Here is a 15019-nt window from a genome sequence, read left to right as displayed (position 1 = left end):
GCGGAATATAATAATCGCGTAAAAATTCTCACGACCGGAGACTATATTCTCGCCGAGTAACGCTACGCGCGGGAGAAATCCGAGTTTTACGATCGTACGTCGATATACTTACTGCTGTTCTCGAGCGCCGTGTGATTGCATTCCATGATAGCGGCCACCGCGATACCGACGCTGCTGAACTCGATCAGACCGGAGGACGATCGTTCTGATTTCAGGGGGAACAGCTTGATCGTCGTCGGTGCCTCGATGCCGCGCTCCACGAACACGCGGTTCACCGTCTCCTCGGTCAGATCCGGCGGGGTGTTGAAGAAGTGGACTATCTTCGACGGTGGTTGTATCCTGTTCTTATTGGCCATCGCGGGGTTCAGGAATCTGCAACGGTACATCGAAGACCGGGCATTGTAGACTTCGGTGGAGGAGGGGGGAAGGGGGGGGAAAACGCGGCTACACGTTCGCCCGTAACATATTCCGCACTCATCTGGTCTTGATTATGTCTCGCGCCTCATACGTCGGGTACTATAATGCGAATTTCCTCGGCTGGATATTTCTGGGCCAAGCTGGAATCGCGTCAACTCGAAATATTGACGACAAAAACTAAACTAAAACAAGAAACACGCCGATACGTCAGTCGCCGATACACGATTCGTTTATCAATTTCTAAAAAAGAGAGTGGAAAATGCATTGAATATTTTTCGTTCAACGTTTACGATGATTGGACGGACAGATATATCAGCATTCAACGAATTTCGAACTGAACGAAATACAGATATCGGTCCGTACGTGTTTAGGGCGACGAAATATATATCTTGAGACTCCCGAAGCTGCAAGCGGACAGTTTCATCATCTCGAAACGCAAAGAAACGTGTATCGGAAGAAAATTAAAGAATAATATAAATAAAGAATCGTAACATTGCTCTTTATAATTTCTTCCCTTTTCGCGGACAGCTTTGATGAAGCCTCGAGGGGAATATGCCTGTCCCCGGCGCGGAATTGCTCCCTTTCACGTTTCGCGCAATGCCGGCGTCTTATTTCCAACAAAAAATGTCAGCTTACGTCTCCTAGTCTTCTCAATTACGCGAACGAAAGCAGATTTCCGAGAAGGAAAGCCGTCCTTGGAGGAAACGTTTCTGGCGCTTTTTACCCCGTAGTTTGTCTTTCGCCGTGCTTTGGGGAGCTTCTTGTGATTGACTTTTCGCAATCAGAGCTCACGCGCTCAAGGCGGAGACCCGCTTCCCCGCGGGCGATTAAGTTTTTCGTCGAGGCAAAACGTTCATTTTGCCGGGGGAGCGCTTTTTACCACCGTGCCCTCACCTCCCCTCAAATACACGTGCATCACGCGGCGGTATGTTTCTTCACTTTGTTAAATTATTCGTTTTAATGAATTACTTTGCTGGGGGACGTGCTTGAGCGAAATTTAAATTGGCTCTTTCAGAGTCACGTTAAATGAATGAGGGAGTTAGCGATAAGTCAAATGGGGAGAATTTTAGAAAGGCGAAAGAAAGTCCACGGAAACTTTGAAAATTTTCATTGAAATAAATTGCTTGCACTAACGCGTTTTCATCACAACGCATCATTGTTGAGCAATAATTATTTCTGGACAATGAATGTCATGTAAGAGCGTTCAAAGAGATATCAAACATTCTTTTATAAAACCAGCTGTTAATTAATCCAGTTTTCTTGTACCATTTAATTCTATAATTCTTCTATTCTATTTATATAGTTAATTCTATATTACACTGTTAAATTTGTAATGTCAAATTATACTCAATTTAAGTCATTTTTAACCATTCCCATAAGTCGCCACTGCTCCTACTAAAGTTTGTGTTAAAATAATAAATTTCGACACACACATGGTATTTAAAAATAACAAAATGTTATTTATTTCAAGCTTTCAATTGGTTTAAATTTCATCCTTTAATATTTAACAGTGTAAATATTAAAGCTCGGCGCTCTTTTTATATATACGAGATACAAATTTCTCTTTCCTGACCACGCGATTTTTACGTACGAATAAAAATTTCATCGGAGATGTTTCCGCGCACTTCCCATAATCCGTGCCGGCACAATCGGAAGAACTGAAACTTTAATCGGCGAGCCGGATATCATCAGGCACACCCTTTCGAGCAAGCGAGGGGCGGCCAGCGACGAGCAGGCCGGCCCAGACACGAAATCGCGGCGGTGTCGTTAGCTCCTATTCAATTTTTAACATTTGATTCTTCCGCTCGAGCGCGTCCGCGTCCCGAAGTGTGACCGGGGTCCGGAGAATATATCCCGCGCGACTCGAGCTGCGAGGGGTTCGCGGAAATTTTCAACGTTCACCCGAAGCGGGGCGAGAGAGATATTTAAATCGCGCTCGTTTACGTGTCCTCATTTAATTAGTCTCTCGAGTTTAATCTCGCGGAGTACCGTCGCAATTTGTCGGATCGCGCCGTACGCGCCCCGCGTTCTGCGTTTACCGCTCTCTGATCCTAAGATCCGCGCGAGGGATGACAATGGGAGTAGGTCGACGGTGGAGGTCCCGTTCCTAAGATTATTATCGAGGCACCTGTTCCTAAGATCGATGACTTTGGTGCGAAAGGGAGACATTTCGATTTATTATAAGCCTATCGATACGTTCGGCAGAAATTTAATCTTGCAAGAAATTGAAAAAGGTATTCCGAGAGATGTTCTTTATAAAGCTTAATGTATTTCCTGATTAAATAAAATCTTAGAAATTTAGTATATCATATGAATACAACAAATCGTAGCGTAATAATTTATAAGAATTTTTTATTTAAACTTTCTATTTATACACTGCTTTATTTATAAGTATTTTTGTTCTCAAGTGCATTTGTTAAAGTTCAGTGAAAATTTTATTTTGGGGCGCTCGTAATAAAATTATTATTCCCGATCCATCGTAAGATCAAATGGCGAGGCGTTAAACATAAAGCCGCAACGGATCGTTTCACGCAGTATAAATTTGTAACGCAGATAAAACGCGCGATTAAATGGCGAGGAAAGAAATAGTCGCCAGGAAAACTCGAAGGTGCACCATCCGCGATGGAGATATATGACGAGATATATATATTTAGGGCGAGAAAATATCGCGACGGAGAATGGAAGAAAGATCAAGCGGAGACAAATGGTCCTCAAAAATAAACGATAAAACGCGGGAGAGTTGACGCGCAGGGCGCGTCCTCCACTCACCTGTTATTCTTGCTTCCCGTGAAGTCCTTGAAGCTCGCTGTCTTGTCGGGTAGAACGTAGGGGTTGGTTACATCCGAGAGGAAGGCCTGCTTCGAGAAGCCGAGCTGCAGTCTGCCGTCCGTTCCGATCGTGACGTTGTTCAGGTTCTGCAGACATCGTTCCACTGCTATGCTGTCTCCCATCTGTATCATCGCGCAGCCCTCTTTCGTTTTCAAGAATTTGACCTGCAACGAGAAGACAGGGGGACTTGAAATTCGTCGCCCTAAGTGCGATCGATCCCTTCGTCGATTTACATCGAGAATTAGAGTAACCGACTGTACAGAAATAGTCTCAAAAGAATTCGACGTGGATTTTATAAACTTCCTTACAACTTTATTAATAATTTGACGAGAGTGTTCTTCAACGTTTAAGTCACTTTCCAATGTTTGATCGAAACCCGCGTGTTGAATGAAGGAACCATTCATGACCCGTATATAACAGTGCGTAGGATTTGGCTCTCGTTAAATATAATGCGCTCTCGCTAATCCTCGTCAAATGTATAAATGTACATGGAAACCGGAGTCTGTTGGTCCTCGTTAAACGTAGGTACGTGTCGCATGTTCAATGGCCGGTACCGTGTTAACCGCCGAGGTACCATGACGATAATTAAGTCATGCGATCCTTTTGTTCGGTCCCACCAGCTCGTTCCATTCAACACTCTAAACACGCGCTACGAGCGCCCACGTACAAAAGACCCGGGGAAAGGTGGGCACACCACACGGACATGGGGGCTGAAGATTCGAGGCGACCTACCTTCGTCACGTTGCCGTACAAGCAGAACAGGTTGAAGAGCTTGTCAGTATTGACTTTGTCCGGCTGCAGTCCGTACACCATCATGACCGAGCCCTGCGTGCTGGATGGCGGCGTCTGGCCCAGGGTGGGCACGTAACCCGGCCGAGGTGGCGTGGGATGTAACGGCTCGCGGCCGCTGAAATCGCTCTTGATGCCGTAACGCTCGACGTACGGCTCCGCGTACGTCGCCGGCCCGTTGAAGTTCTCCTCGTAACGATCGTGACCGGCGCCCGGTGGGAAGGTGACCTGCGGCGTGGAGCCTGGAACCACAGATGCACACCGAGAACTACAGATGCGGACGTGCGAGATAAATGACGCCGCGCGCGGAAACACCACACCGTTCGCGGTTGTACATCGTCGACCGTGACACGCGCGTTCGCCGAAATCGGCATGTCGCACAAGGAGTTTTACGACTCATCGCATCGAAAACATGTACAACCTCGCTCGGGAACACGGTTGCTTAATTCGCGATAACTGAAGCTAATCGGTATTTATGAATTAGATGGAACAGAGTGACCTTACTCTCTTTGTTGTACAGTATTTGATAAGTGGTGCCTTGCTGCGCCTTTCAATTTATATATATATATATAAATACTGATTTAGATTCAATAAATAAGTGAAACGTGACCAATATGATGTACAATCAATTAGGAGAAAAAGCTACTGATTTATATAACTTATTAGTGATTATTAACCCTCCCCTGACCGTGTTAATGGAACATACTTCACAGACCATGCGGGGTAACTCAGTCACCTCACGTCTTTTTTTCAGTTTAGAGTCCTTTACACTCCTGGGGTAACTGAAATACCCCGCACGGTCACGGCAGGGTTAAAAAAATCATTTCTATACAAAAGCAACCAAGTACTTTTATATGAATGGAGAACCTCGTTAGTAAGAGAATCTGCCCTCTATTCATAGATTCACGGAGTTTGAAATTCCACGTTCCACAGGAAGAAGGCGAGTAAAATACAAAAATACAACGAGGAGACAATCAAAAGCGAACAATTCAACTCTCGACCGGAGCAATTCGAGCCGATGGCTTTATTGGAATGGTAATGCAACGCTTTGTGTAGCTCGGCTGCGTAGTAGCCGGGTATTAAATGCTGCGACAAATGGTGTCGATTCAGAACGTCGGTGCGGGCTATTGGGAAAAGTGTGTTGTTGCCACGCGGCGGTGAGTTACGATAATGTTTTCCACTATCGGATTACAACTATCGCGCAACGAGAGGCTAGGAGTGGTTTCGATTGCAGCCGCGCCACGTCAGCCGTACGGTCCATCGATTTCCCGTCAAAATCGCAACGGGAGACGCCGCGCGGTCACCGGCGTTGATTTACGGCGATAGTATTAGACCGAGCTGTATCGGAGAGAAATCATTTTCTCGGGGTCAATATTAGGTGCTCAACAGTTTAGACATCGAAAGATTGCAGCCCGGCGTCTGTCGCCACCGGCTGCAACAGTCCGAGCGCAGGTCGATGCGGCGGCAACAGCCGTCACGTGTCGCTTACGTGACAATTTCGCTTTTGCATTATTAAATCTATCTCACGTGTTTGAGATAAAGAATTTTTTTATGATATTAAGGGACGACAGAATCTTGAAAGCATATACCTACATATATAGCCGCAAAATAGCAAAAATTGAAAAAAATATTTCTGTAAAATCCGTAGATTCTAGTTCTTAAATTTAAAATTTTACGCAAGCACGAGTTCCAACATATAAATTTCTTAATATACGCAATTCTATTTAATGTTTTGCGTTCTTCTGACAAATTTTTTTTCGAAAGGTTCGCATGCAAAAATTTTACGTATTTTCCATTAAACATTTTCTGAATGCAATTTTCCGCTTTCCAGTTGAAATTTGCGCATTTTGTAAGACCGGCAGTTCTTTCAATTTTTAGGTCAGTCTATTCATCGTCGTAATTAAAGCCACCGAATTTGCATTGCATATGCTATCGCGTTATGAATACTATTTGGATTGTGAATGAGATCACAATATTCCTTTGAGAAAATATGGGTAGGTGTACGTTTGCACTTGGTATCTTATTAATATTTAAATGCCTGCTGAACAAGCTTCTGCGTGCGTTTGGCACGCTACAAAGAAAAGGTCGTAAGCAAAATATCTTCAATTTAAGAAATTAAAATCCTTTCCTCGCGCATATGGAGAAGTCCCGTGTCGAATAATTGATAACCTGAACGCGTATTTCCCGCATAAAAGTCTCGGCGAGATAACTTCGCTTTCCCACCCGTACGTACGCCGCGAACAAATGTGCTCGACATATTTTTTCTTCCCGCGGTAACGATGTTCGGGACATCGCCCGATCCGCGCTTCGTCAGATCCCCCCCCCCCCATTAATCCACTCTCATTCTTTACACGTGTTCGTGAAAAACCTGCGATCGTCCCGGCCATCTATTTTCCGAACCGGTGAGCTTAATTTGGCCATTATAGGTACCGGCGAACAGACGGGACGGGACGGACCGACGGAATAGACAGGTACTCACCGTACGGCTGGGGCGCGGCGCCGTATCTTGGCTCGGCCAAAAGGGGAGCCGGCCTTCCATTTCCTGTCGCGTCGTTTTTGTGTGTGGTCGAACCTGCAACAGAATGACAGTTCGTCGATGAGACTATAATCACCTACGACGGACGCGTCGCGTAGTCTCCCACGTGGGCCATCCGAGGAGACAAACGATGCGAGTCAAATGTCGCCATTTATCCCGGCGTTCTTGGCAGTTTCGACAAATTTCCGGTGGGAATCGCCGAGCGTTAGAAAGCACAAGAAAAAATACGAGGAAAATGTAGAGCTTCGTATTAATATATTTACGATAAATTCGTTTACATATGGCGTTGCCGTGTACTTCTTTCGTAACAGACAAGAGACCAGAGTTTCTGAAGGTCCAATTCGAAAACTGACATAATCGATCTATAGCACGATAATTATCGACGACCGTAAACTTGTATCTCTAAGATTTTAATGTCGAATTAAAGTGCAATTAACTATAAACGCCTCGCGAAAATTGATCACTTACGAATATTATTTCGTCACGACTCAGATCCCTTCGGAGTAACATTTCCTGAACGAAAATTACGTCTGAAGACAAATGCGGGTCTCGATCGAGTTCCCTAACAAGAGGTTCGATTCGGAATGTGTCGGAATGTCGTGGCTCCCTGAGTTGTTCGGGAAAGACGGCGGATGGTGACGAGACAGATTTCGCGTGATTCGCATTTGGCTCTTCGCACACACACAGCGCCGCGCGATACGTCTATATTAAACCGCGTTACACCTTACATATGCATAGCGAGACACGCGGGTGTCTCGCCGACATGAGCGAGAGTTTCGGCAACGTTTTGGTTACACCCACTCGCATAACGGAATAAACGCCAAACTGTGCTCGCGCGAGCACCGCGCGCGAGCGATATCGAGCTTGTTGCTGCAGCGGAGCATCAACCTATATATCGGCCATCCCTCTCGATCCCTTTCCCCCGGAATATTCGATTTCGCCACGTCTGCTCTCGACGCGGTTGCAGCCACTAAACGGGAAATGCTCGCCTTCTCCTCGTTCGAAACAGAACGTCCCTCTATCGCCCGAGCCGCATCAGCCGCTTGATTGGCCCTCGCCGAGGAGGAAGCAATCGCCTTTAGCCCTGCTTGATCCTCCTGGATCGCGTTCGATACCACTCCATTGTGGACGTACGGAATCCCGGCAGATTAATTGCTAATTAAGATCAGTATGCTAATGCTGCCGTATAACTAACGTGGGACGTTACGCGTCGCCGGCTGGACTTAATCGCGAGATTGAATCGCGAGATTCGAAGAGCAAAGATGTGTACGTTTCTCTCTTTGAAGATCCCGGTGGCATGTATCCTATTAATAATATCGTTTAATACTTGAATTATATACATTTCATAAAAAAAAAATTACGTCTTCGAAATTCAGAAATACATTTTGGAATTACGGGAAGACGTTATAATCTCTATCTTGTAAACTTAATAACTTGTGTAAGCGGAATTGTAAGTGATTAAAAACGAATCACATTGATGTGATTAATGGCATAAAATAATTCGCAAATTTGAGGCGAATAATAATTACGAACCGCTCTCAGTAATCATCGTACGTTTTAGCAACGTCGTGATTAAAGTCGTTCGTTAATTTTTCCGACGTCGCGGAGAGGCGTACCCTCCCGCTACACTTTCGATAATTACGCGACGTGCAAATTATTCAGACGTCGAGGATAACCTCAGCTGCTCTGGCGCGTGTTTTTCCAATAACGCGGAGCACAAAGGGAACGACGAATCGTGTTCGACTTCAGTAACGGCGCACCTGGGCTCGCCGAGAGCCTCGCGAGTCCATGCGAAACTCGATGTTGGCACTCACAGAAGTCTCGTGCAGGTCTCGCGGAAATTGCGATTTCGGATACTGATGGGGGTTACGCGGACGTCGCGCCGAGTTTCCCGCCGTGTTTGTCTTAGTTCAGGGTTCTCGACTCGGAGATAGCGACACGACTGACAAATTTAGTCTCGTCCAGGAATGGCGAACGCGAAAACACATTATCGACAACTTGGAATTGGAGCGGATAAGACGACTCGAGTCATTTATGATCCTGTTCGACTCTAATCCGGATGAAGAAAGTTTCTTCTTCTCTCGCGAGGAAGAAAGATTTCTACATTTCCACCGAGTAGATCTCGTGTAAAATTTCTTTCTCTCCGTGTCTCGAGGGTCAGGACCTCGAGAGCGATGGACGTTCGCGCGTAAATTAATAATATCACCGGTAAAAATACCTGCCGTCAAGTTAAATCAGTACAACGTCCACAACGTCAGGAATTTCAATCCCCAGAACAATTTCGTCGCAAGCACTAAATCACTGTTCTCCGTTATATTGGCAATCAAGGCAGAAGAACGACTCTGAATTATCAACTGTTAACGTTACGTAATTCATTGTGTAATCGCGCTTCTCTTCCAATTAAAGTTTATCACTGAGAAAAAAAAAGGGTGAAGAGAAATCTCTTCTTCGAATCCCATAGTCCAAAAATATTGAAAAGTGTATTAAATGACGGAAAATAATACCCGAGTCCGTCCCTCATGAATACAATTCGTACTAGACGTCTCTTTTGTATGCCAGGACCTCCCTCATAAATCTCAAGATCAAATGAACGTCGAGCGATCTATCATAGCCGTTGAATTAATAACGCCGATGCGGATTAAATCGGCGCAGCGCGGTCCAGCGGCGCGCGGGATTTCAATCTCCAAAACAATTTCACCGCGAGCGTCGCATCGTAAAGGTAAATGCCATTACCGGTGTAACGGGCAGGTCTCGTCGCTCGTGGGAAGGATATATCCTCGTGCGATCATTACAGGCGGATATTAGAACTCGTAGGTCATCGGGCGGCTGTTCGAGCGGGGGCAAAATTGCAATTTTATGCCCGATGAGACGCGTGATAGGGAAATTACGACTCTCCCTCTCGATCGCTTCGCGAGAGCCCTTCGCGAGAGTGGGCTATCGAAGATCCTCTTCTTTCCTACCCCTTTTTCGACGGCCGCTTTGGGGAAGAATTTCCCCCCCTTCCTATGGAGAGGATCACGGCGGGAAGCGATGACGGTGGACGAGGACTCGCGCGCGATATCGACCTTTCGACGTCGCCACGCAGACTACCACCGCCCACCCCATGAAATGTATAGGGTGAACGACAAAGTTTCCACGATGATTGCTATCGGTTTTATCCATAGAAATTAAAAACGAAAAATATAATATATCTATACATAGCAACGTGAGTAGGTATCGTAATTTAATTGGAATTTAAATGGACTTCTTGACAATTAAATCGATTTAGACTATTCCAAATTTCTTCATAACATAATCATCCAAGCGTCGGTAGTTCTTTAAAAGCAGATTAACCGAGCATGTGATCCTCTATAGTGGATTTCTTCTTTTCTGATAAAAAGTAAAATTTTATTCATTCAATTTCAAGTTTCTCCAAGTAATTAAAGACAAGATAAATTTAATTTAAATGATTTTTAAAATGTAACAAGAAATTTTTTCCATTAAATTTTTGCGAAGAAAGAATCGCTCGGAAATTCGTGAATCTAAAATAAATGAGTGAAATACGAAGCTCGATACCCACCCTGTACGTAGCTGTGTAAACTCCGGCCGACGCAGGTGGTGTATCGAAGGACATAGCCAGAAGAAACAGCGTATAGATTATTTGAGCAAGGGCGGGATTATTCGACGATGAACAAACGCCCCCGTGAGACGATATATATATATATATATATGTATACGTTAGGGGTTCGGGATTAAAACGCAATCTCTTCGAAATCAGCGGCGGTAGCGCGGACGTAACGAAAAGCAGAGTTCGAATATTAAATACCACGCGCCATTCTCCTTCTTTAAAGAAAGAGAAAAAAAAAAGATACTTTCAACGTCCCACATTTCTTTGCAAAAGACATTTACTTTGCAAAAAGAACGCGACAAAATCTGCGGTCTTTGTAAGTCGTGGAAAAACGCAGAACAAGCGCCTTTTAAATTAGGTACGTCGTAACAGGCTCGCGACCGTAAAATGTAACGACTCCGTAACAGTTTTCCCCTGTTACGTGAATTATCAATTCTCAACTTAATAACGCGGGAGAGAAATTGCGCGAGGGGGCGGGGACTACTGGAAAACCTTTTAAAGTTGTAACTAAAAAGTAAAGACGGACACGGCTTGAGCAATAAACGCAACTTGGCACGCGCGTGCCAAGTTGCGATCAACGACGTGAAAAACGATTTTACGAACGTATGTACTGTAACTAGATTTTTCGCCCGCGCTTCGCGCGGGCTCAAAGTCTGTTCCTCTCTCCCCAAACTCACTCATTAATTAGAAGCACCTTTGATATTTTTTCTCTTCAAACTCTAACCCACATCTTCGAATTTTTTTTTTAATAAAAAATAATAGATAATATTATAGATGCAGATTAGCATATTGTCAAATATTTCAAAAATGTAATCCCTTATATTAAAGTCTTTAAATTTTATTTTTGCTCGCGCCTTGCGCGTTTCACCTTCCGTTGACCCACCATTATTAACTTTCTTTCATTTTCTTCCATTTTATTTTCTTTTTCTGAAATGATCAAAAAATTAGAAAAATTTTGGCACCGGTTTCAAGAAAATCAATTCTTAATAAAAAATTATCCATTAATAAAAAATTAAACTTATCCTCCAAAAATTAAAAAAATTTTGACACGACTCCTATTTCATATATAATTCTTTAAGATTTGGTCAATTAATTCTCGAAAAATTTGAAAAATTTTGTAATCAATTTCCCAAAAAATCGGTAGCGAAAAATTATACACTTTATAGCAATTCCCGGGAAATTTTACCTTTATTTTATATGTAATTCTTTAAGATTCGATCAATTAATTCCCAAAAATTGAAAAAAATTTTGTAACCGGTTTCCCAAAAGATCGGTAGCAAAAAACTATGCACTTTATGGCACTCCCCGGAAAATTCTACCCCTATTTTATGTACCCTTGATAAAAGTTCGGTCCACTAACGAATGAGTAGTTCGCGATCAGACAGATAGACAGACAGACAGACAGACGCCCGATACTTATATATATAGATAAAAATTGCTTTTAGTAAAAGTGCGCTTTTCTCCGTCGGTTTGATTTGAAAACTGCAGTGAAAAGGGAAAAGTCTAAGAAATACCAGCAACGCGATTTACATCAAACTTTTTATACTCGTAAATAATATGTAATAAAATAAAATAAATGTAATATTTATATATATATATATATATATATATATATATATATATAATAATACTAATAACAAGACAAAATTATTGATAAAGATCCTATAATCTTTTGATTAATCATATTTTCTTTTTTTAACTCTTAATATTAAAAGGCATGAATATACGCAAAAAAAAAATTTAATTTTTCAACAATATCGCGAAAGACAATGTAACTTATTATATAATATTTGTCGAGTGTGCTGGACCGCAGTTTTCTTAACAATAACCTATCCGAGTTATTATTGCGAGATCGAGTTACCTCTTCAAAATAAATATTTGACGGTTTTCTCAAAAAGTCAGTGTTTATAGTGCAACAGGTATGGCTACGGTTAACAGTGCAATCGACAAAGAAAAGAAAACCACGAGAACTTTCTTCTGTTATCTTTCAGAATTAATATTTATCTCGACGAGAGATAATAAGATCTTCCGTCTGTGCACTTTACGGCATGGCGATTATCGTATCGGAGGTAATGCGTTATGCAAATCGACTTGCGTTGATTAGAAACTGCGAATGCATTAATAATTGTACTAATTGCCACGACTGCGTTCCCATCTCGAGCCATTTGTCTGATACGAAAATCGATTTGCAGCCCGTCCGAGCACGTGCATCCTGCGATTATTATTATTGTGTCATTAGGCGCGCACGAGTGTCTAATATCGCTTGAACATGTTCTTGCATGAGATAAACTCGTTAATCATTCGATAATGAGATCGTTCTTGATCCTAGAACGTATATATCCCGGAACCCTAATCCATTCTGCATATAAATATACGAACACGTGCAATGAATGTTGTGTTATTTACGAATTTAATAATTTAAACTCGTGTTGAAGCCATACATTCTGTATAATATTTTACCCTATCATTTTCATTATTATAATCAACGTAGGAAACTTAACATCTACATCGGATATCTGATCAAAATTGCGAAATTAAGTCATCTTTTTAAATGGATTAAAATATATATAAATCTACAATATTTATAAAAATTTTCATTTTTTCCTCACAACAAATATATTTCGTGAAAAAGTGAGAATATAATTACTGTTGTCACTCTAAAATTTCTTGTAATTTCCAATAAACTTACGAGATAAAATTAAAGTCCAGCAATTTAAATCTATAACACTGAGGCAAAAAAATTTCAATAAAAAAAAAACAAAATATATAACAGAAAAATATATTCAATATGAAAATTACGCGTAACTTTTTGTATACAAATTTTAACGAAAACTAATGTTTCAAAAATGCACAAATAAATTCTATGAACTTTATTTCGCTACAGAGAATAATAAGAATAATACACATACAACGGAGAAAAGTTCGATGTAGTACAACTTCTCCGGGACGCGATATTCTATACGTAATTTCTAATATATATCTTGTATAAATTTCCCGAGAAACTTGCGCGAACTTCATTTCGGCTGTGCTACATTCATTTTGCCTTCGGCGGCAAATAGAGATTCTTTCCTAAAGAAGATTGCGATGAACCGTACAGCGATCGCCCATCCGTAGGGCAACGTGCAGCTGAAGCTCGTTAATTGCGTAACCGACGTAATCATCCAGCAAAATACACGGCCGCCAGGAGCTTCTGCGATTAATTATAGTATTACAGTATTAGTATGCCAACTTCACTGGCCGTGAACGGTCATTTCCGCGTGTCCCGGAGTCACCGTCTAATGACAATCATTATGAAGGCGTCTCCAGGTGGAGCATAAATTTAGTCCCTTTGTGGTCAACAGCCGTCGGGTGCTGTTTACTGTCAGTATACACAGAACTGCCATATTATAATTCCAGCGTAGCGGTCTAACGTTTGAATTAGACTGTGATGTTCTCAAATCATGACCCGCCATCCCTATTTAGACGCGGATGTGCGGGAAAGCGAAGACAGAAAGACGTTTAAAAATCATCGTGCTTTCGGCAATGCAATTAAATTCGGGGCTTTTCGGTTATTTGTTTATAATTTTTTTGGACCGACTTCGATCATAGAATTACGAATTAAAAATTGAAGTAATACATTTAAACGTATGTATATATAATAAATGTCTTTTTTTCCAATATCGTAAATATCGGCAAACGATAATAAAAATCAAAATGCATGCAAAAAGAGTATAGATATAAAAATTATATTACTAAAAAAATTCCGATATTATAAAACATAGATTTTTTCTGCTCAACATAATATATAGACAATCATACTTACAGCCGCTAAAAATCTAAACAAAAGATGACATTTATGCAATTAATGAGTAGGTAATTCAGCTATATCATCTGTGAAATGATGAACATGTTTTATACATAAATAAAAAAGCACATGCTGAGTCTCCATGAACGTCGTTTTACATTTCCGCTTATTTATTAATATATTCGATAAATTTATCTTATTATCTATAATGTTAAACACTGAACATACATGCGTCACTAACAGCAGCGAATTTATCCGATAAGCGTTTCGAAAAAAAAATACTCATTTCTCGATAATAAAAAGTGGCTTCCATAATCGAGAAGGCTATTTCAATTGTACACATGGAACCCATAAATACTCCGCTTAAGATCCCCCAGGATCTTTACGAAGCCGCTGGGGATCACCACGCTCATCCTTACTTCCGAGATGCGGTTTGCGATGCCTTGCGGCTTCCGGCAAGACCAACGGTTACGGATGTTAGCGGCCTGGCGCAAGCACGGTGGGACGGTGGTCCATGTGGTCCGAAGATCGCTTGAGGTCAAGTGCTGGCGGCAGTGTTCGCTCGACGAGTCGCTGGGCGCGACAAAGGCGCGTTTTAGGGGGGACGGTACAATATACTCGAGCTCAACTTACCGTGCGGTCTCGCGGCGACACGTGGCGTGTGTCTCAGCGGAGTCTGCGAGCCGTCTGTCTTGCCGCTCTCGAGACAATTACAGACGGACGGATCCGTTCGTCCGTGTTCCGAACATCCATCCGCGTATTCACTCTCACTCTCCCGTAGATAGTAGTAGTAGGAGTGGTAGTAGTAGGGAGGGGGGAAAATGAGTCGTAGATCTGCCTAAGCCCCCTCTCATTCACCACCCTGGACCCTTAACTCCACGTTCCACGTGAGAATCCATCATCACCATCAAGTCAACAACGAGTAGGCTGCATCTGCACACAGACAAACATTCCAACATAACACAATCCCCCTTTCCATTCTCTCTCTCTCTCTCTCTCTCTCTTTCTCTCTCTCTCCCTCTCTCTCTTTCTCTCGCTCTTTCGCGCTCTTTCTCTC

The 15019-nt window shown here is 42.4% G+C and overlaps 1 protein-coding gene across 3 annotated transcripts in view; it reads right to left on the bottom strand.

The window, feature by feature from the left end:
* The window catches only part of Sm (heterogeneous nuclear ribonucleoprotein L), a 157435-nt gene that overhangs the window by 13154 nt on the left and 129262 nt on the right, over positions 1-15019 (bottom strand). For 2 of the 3 annotated variants that reach the window (XM_077405516.1, XM_077405519.1), the window contains exons 7-10: positions 6515-6607; positions 3979-4277; positions 3187-3410; positions 113-372 (exon numbers count right to left, since the gene is read on the bottom strand). In XM_077405516.1, the coding sequence (XP_077261642.1) occupies positions 113-372; positions 3187-3410; positions 3979-4277; positions 6515-6607 (876 nt within the window). The remainder of the gene's footprint in view (positions 1-112; positions 373-3186; positions 3411-3978; positions 4278-6514; positions 6608-15019) is intronic. The other variant, XM_077405517.1, reaches the window with a different exon arrangement.

This window comes from Temnothorax americanus, unplaced genomic scaffold (assembly GCF_048541705.1).
Source record: "Temnothorax americanus isolate GAGA-0224 unplaced genomic scaffold, ASM4854170v1 Scaffold2, whole genome shotgun sequence".
Classification (NCBI taxonomy): Eukaryota; Metazoa; Arthropoda; class Insecta; order Hymenoptera; family Formicidae; genus Temnothorax; species Temnothorax americanus.
The sequence above is the reverse complement of the archived record's forward strand: the minus strand, read 5'-3'. Positions and strand labels throughout refer to the sequence as shown.